The following is a 6,000-nucleotide window of genomic DNA, read 5'->3' on the forward strand; positions in this document are numbered from 1 at the left end:
CAATAAAAACTGTATATTCATCCATTTATCCACCCAACAAATATTTTTTGTGCTCCCATTACATGCTAGGAAATATTTTGAGTCCTTAGGGATACAAAGCCTGACCTCAAGAGCTGGATCTAGTTGGGAGGATAGAAGACATAAAATTTACTGCAATATAAATGCCAGGGGGGTGAGAACAACGTGTGTCAAGATTGTCAAGAATGGAGTGACTAGTCATCGTTAGCTGTTTAATTAAGGACTAATCCAGGCCTGCTGACCCGTCCTCCCACGTCCCACCCTAGAGTGTATGGGTTCATAACCAACTGTAGCCCCTGACAGGAACATTTTCTTAGTTCCAAAATAGCCTGTTTACTTACTTAGTTGTACTGCAAAGGGAGGCTTATTCATGACTCTGCTTGAAACATTAGCTCCCGTCCCACTTTCATGTTTATTTTAGAAAGCAGCATTCGGATGCTTTTGGTACATAGCAATATTTCCCATGTTAGTTATTTACTGAGCACATCCAATAACTGAATCTCTAGTAACTAACCAGGAGTGCGATGAATTACTTTGCCTCAGACTCATACATGAGCGAGTACCAAAGAGGAGCTACTCAGCCTCAGTGTCTACCTTGCAAAGTCCGCCGACCGAGGGGCAGTCTGCGCTGTGGGGCAGGGCTCTGGGGAGGCTCCCAGGGCCTGGAGGTGGACCTATGGGTTTGGGGTTTGCTCTCTGCTCTGGAGGCTGCGGCTCCGCACCTCTGTCCATCTAGAATGCCGCTGCATAGTGTGGATTCCAAGGTTTGGGGTCCTGCTTTCGTCGGGGAGACGCTTTAGTTGGTACACCAGCTGTCATTAATCTTTATGCCTATATGACCTGTTCTCTCAGGATGGACAGGAATAGTGCCACTGACTGTGTGCCGGGCCCTGTCTTCAGTGATTTTCTCGTATTCGCTCACTTCGGCCTCTCAGCACCTCTGTGAGGTGGACACTATCATCATCTTCATTCAGTTCTTTCATTTCATCGTCATTTGCTGAGGAAAGGAACGTGGGGGCGCGTGCCCGGCCTGAGGCTCCCAGCTAGTGAGTGATGGGGCCAGGATTCGAACCGGCTGCTCCAGAGCGGGCGTGTTCCGCCCTGCGCTGAGCCACCTGCTAGCATGTCAGGTGGGCCACCTCTTTGAGATAAGTGAAGGCTTCCGTGTGTTCATCCCCCTCAGCTTGTATTAGTATATTGAAGAAGTAATTTAATTAAAAATAGCGAAATCTCCATCTCTGCTAATGGAGGACTGTAATAATGCTTACCGTGCCAAATACGTCACTGATGTACCGCTCGGCAAACAGACTGACGGACACACCTGAGAAAGTGGGGGATTGAGTGCCTGCCCCACGCCGGACCCGGCCATGGGCACTTAGGTTGAATTCATAGATGAGTGAGGTGAAGTCCCTGCTGACAATGAGCTTACCCTCTGGAGCATCACACAAGGGCCACGGCCATCAGATACTTGAGAGCTGCAGAGGGCGTGGCTTCCAACTGACATGCCCGCTGCAACCCCTCTGACCATTTACCTGGGTCTTGGCCACATTCTGGGACCTGGAAGGAGAAGGAGAGCAGAGGGAGGAGCCAGGAGTGGGCAGGGATGGCATGTTGCCTGGCCACAGAGGGCAGCCCTGGGAAGCAGGTCCCCCTGCTGCAGAGAGGGGCGCAGAGCTGTTAGAAGATGCTTTAGAGCCACTCCAAGAAGCTGTGTGTGCTGCCTCCACACACTGGCATCCTCCCTCCACGCGGGCCCATCACCCTGGTCACTTCCATTTACATCAGCTGTGGCTCATTTTCCTGCGCCCGGAAACAATCTGCACGCTGCCTGTTCATGTACTCTTATTCTCGGTGTTATTATTTGCACTTCACATGACTTTATACATAGAAAGTCCACAAGAATCTTCCAAAAAATATTAGAATTAATAATAGAATTGAGAAGGTCATTGGATACAAGGTCAATAGGCAAAGATCAATAATATTTCTATGACCTGCAGTAAGCAATTAGAAAAAGAAGTTTTAAAATATCATTTCTAATAATATTTTAAAAAACCAAATACCTAGAAATATATCTAACGAAAAATGTGCAAATTCTCTACATTGAAGGCTAGAAAGATTGCTTATACAAACAGCCGTCCTTTACAAACTTTCAGGAGGTATCGCAGGAGCACTTCTCAACTAATTCTGTGAGGTCAGTATTATCCTGATACCGAAGCCAGACAAAGAGATCACAGGAAAAGAAAATCCCAGATCAACATCCTTTGTGAATATAGTTGCAAAAATTCTCAGAAAAGTATTAGCAAAGTGAATCCAGCAACACGTAAAAAGGATTAAATGCTACGACCATGTGAGATGTATCCCAGGACTGCAAGGTTTGTTTAACTTCCAAAAGATCAATTAATGTAATACAAAATGTTAATAGAAACAAGGACAAAACTGCATGATCATAGATGCAGAAAAAAATATTTGAAAAATTCAACAGTCATTCAGTATAACAACTTTCAACCAACTAGGAATAGGAAAGAGATTCCCTGACCTGATAAAGGGCACTTACGATAAACCCAAAGCTAACAGCATAGTTAATGGTAAAAGACTAAATACTTTCCTCCTGAGATCAGGAAAAACAGTGATATCAACTCTAGCCACTTCTTTTCAACATTGTACTGAAGTTCTAGACAGTGTAATCAGGAGAGGAAAGAAATAAAATGCATACAGATTGGCAAGAAAGAAGTAAAACAGTCTTTATTCACAGGCAACATGATATTGTAATAGAAAATCCTAAGGAATGCACACACACACAAACTGCCAGAACTAATAAATGAATTCATCAAGGTCACAGGATACAAGATCAATATACAAAAATCAGTTCTATTTCTATAAATTAGCAATGAACAATCTGAAAATGAACTTCAGAAAAGCAATTCCATTCACAATAGCATAAAAAGAATAAATTACCTAGGAGTCAGTTTAACAGAAGTGGTGCCAGGCTTGTATACTGAAAATTATAAAAAACTGTTAAAAGGAAAAGAAGATGTAAATAAGTGAAGAGACATTCCATATTCATGGATTAGAAGAATCAATATTATTAAGGTAGAAATTCTCTCCAGGTTGATCTGTAGATTCAATGCAAACCCCATCAAAATCCCAGCTGGCTTTTTTCCAGAAATTGAAAAGCTGATCTTAAAAATTCATTTGGAACTGCAAAGGTGGCAGAATAGCCAAAGCAACTTTGGAAAAGAAGAATGAAGTCAGAGTAATTAAACTTCCAGATTTTGAATCTTAGGATAAAGCGACAGTAATAAAGACAGTGTGGTACTGGCGTAGGATAGACTTATTGGTTGACAGAATATAATTGTGAGTAAGGAAATAAACACTTACATTTATGGTCAATTAATTTTCAACCAATTCAGTAGGAGAAAGGATAATCTTTTCAACAAATGGTGCTGAGACAATTGGATATCCATATGCAAAAAGATGAATTTAGACATTTTCTTTACATCATATACAAAAATTAACTGAAAATGGACCATAGACCTAAGTATAAGAGCTAAAACGGTAAAAGTCTTACAAGAAGACATAGGTGTAAATCTTTGTGACCTCGTGTTAGGCAAATATTTCTTAGATGTGAGACTAAAAGTATGATCCATAAAAGAACAAAATCTGTAAATGGGACTAATCGGAATTTAAAACTTTTGTGCTTCAGAAGATACCATTAATGACAGACTGAGAGAAAATATATGTAAATTATCTATCTGGTAAAGGACTCGTATCTAGAATATATGAGAACTCTTAGGACTTAATTAGAAGAGACAACCTGATTTTTCAAATGGGCAAAAGATTTTAATAGACGTTTCACCAAAGAATATATAGGAGTGGCCAAATCACACATGAAAAGATGCTCAGCGTCATTAGTCATCAGGGAAATGCAAATCAAAACCACAATGAGACATAGCACTTCACACCCTCTAGGATGGCTACTGTCAGAAAGACAGACGGCAATAAGTGTTGACGAGACTGTGGAGATGGAACTCGTACACTGCTGGTGGGGTTGGAAAATGGTGCAACTGCTGTGGAAAACAACATAGTAGTTTCTTAAAAATTTCAGTGGAAATTTACCACATGACCCGGCAGTTCCACTCCTAGGTATCTGTGCAAGAGAAATAAAAACGTGTGTCCACACAAAGGCTTGTGTGCAAGAGTCCACAGTAACATTATTCATAATTTCTAAACTGTAAACAATCAAAATGTTCATCAGCTTATGACAAGGTAAACAAAATGTGCCCTATCATACAATGGAATAGTAATATCAGGAATAAAGAGGAACAAAATACCGATCCATGCAACACCATGGATGAACCTCAGAAACATTACAGTAGGCAATAGAAGCCAGATGGAAGGGGCATACAGATGCGTATACTGTACGATTCTGTTTACATGAAATATCCAGAAAAAAGCAAATACAGAGAGAAAGTAGATTCATTGCCTTAGGATAGAGATGGAAATGGAGAGTGAGTACAAATGGGCACAAGGTTTCCTCAGGGTGATGAAAATATTCTGGAATTAGTGGTGATCGTTGATAAATTTACTGAAAATCATAAATATTAGTTGTCAATGATTCTCATTTGGACATTAAACAATTGTCACTCCCAAACCAAAAAGTGCCCTGCACATATCCTCTAAATTACTTAATTTTCTCCAAGAGGACCTTGTATCCTTTTCAGATTTTGGACCCCAAAGTCATAGTTGACATTTGTACGCGGCTTTATTACTTAACAAGTCTTTGGTCACACTGGTATTCACAGTATCTCCCTACGAAGAGGTAGGGTTCTTTATTTTCACTGCTTTTCCGGTAAACAGTTTCTCTCAGTTTTTTTTTTTTTTATTAATTAATTAATTAATTAATTTTGGGCTGTGTTGGGTCCTCGTTTCTGTGCGAGGGCTTTCTCTAGTTGCGGTGAGCGGGGACCACTCTTCATCGTGGTGCGCGGGCCTCTCACTACCGCGGCCTCTCTTGTTGCAGAGCACAGACTCCAGACGCAGGCTCAGTAGTTGTGGCTCACGGGCCCAGCCGCTCCGTGGCATGTGGGATCTTCCCAGACCAGGGCTCGAACCCGTGTTCCCTGCATTGGCAGGCAGATTCTCAACCACTGCGCCACCAGGGAAACCCAGTTTCTCTCGGTTTTGTTATTCAATTTACTTATTCGTAATTTTTTATTCTGGGGGAAGAAATTTGCCTCACAGTATTTTGCTCATAATGTTTTCTTTATGCAGCATGGCTGAAATTTTTTCTCACTAAGTAATTGTACATTTATGTAAGTGATGAGGTTGGTGGTAGTGAAAACGAGCATGGTTAATATTCTTAGTGAATCGGCTATAGTTGTAATTGAATTTCCAGGAAGTTCTGTGCCCCATGTGGCTGAGCCGCGGGGCCCTCAGGTGGGTTGGGGTGCCCTGTGAATGTGCCAGCATTCAGCCTGTCCTGGGAAAAGGGTCAGCCTCTTTCCTCTCTTGGGACTGTCTCCTGCCGTGTCCTGGCAGAGAACCTTGTAGGAACTGCACTTGCAAAGTTCTAGATGCCCTTCGCCCCCCACCGCTCTTGGCACGTGGGTTATACAGTAATGACCATCAGCTGAGGTATTCTTGTTTCAAATCATAATTCTATCTGGCCCAAACTCATGCTTTATTAAGTGCTGCTAAATACACGTGATGCTCTTCCTTCCTTTTTTTTCTTTTTTAAAAAATTCCCTTATATATTCTCATGCTCAGAAACCTGACGGACATATAACAGGGGAAGAATTGCGACATATTCTAAATTGCATGGTTGTAAAAATAAGTGATTCAGAATTCAGAGAACTAGTGCAAACGCTTGACCCTGGGTGCACCGGATGGGTCAGCGTCAGCACGTTTATTGAACTGCTTGAAGAGAACCCTAAGGTGAGGTTTACAACAACTTGATGTTTGCTTTTTTTTTTTTTTTTTTTT

At 41.6% G+C, this 6,000-nt stretch overlaps 1 protein-coding gene across 1 annotated transcript in view; it reads left to right on the forward strand.

Annotated features, from left to right (window-relative positions):
* The window catches only part of EFCAB6 (EF-hand calcium binding domain 6), a 234,631-nt gene that overhangs the window by 84,050 nt on the left and 144,581 nt on the right, over positions 1-6,000 (forward strand). The window contains 1 exon segment of the mRNA XM_007454091.1: positions 5,785-5,952. Within this exon segment, the coding sequence (XP_007454153.1) occupies positions 5,785-5,952 (168 nt within the window).

This window comes from Lipotes vexillifer, unplaced genomic scaffold, assembly GCF_000442215.2.
Source record: "Lipotes vexillifer unplaced genomic scaffold, Lipotes_vexillifer_v1.1 scaffold382, whole genome shotgun sequence".
Lineage (NCBI taxonomy): Eukaryota > Metazoa > Chordata > Mammalia > Artiodactyla > Lipotidae > Lipotes > Lipotes vexillifer.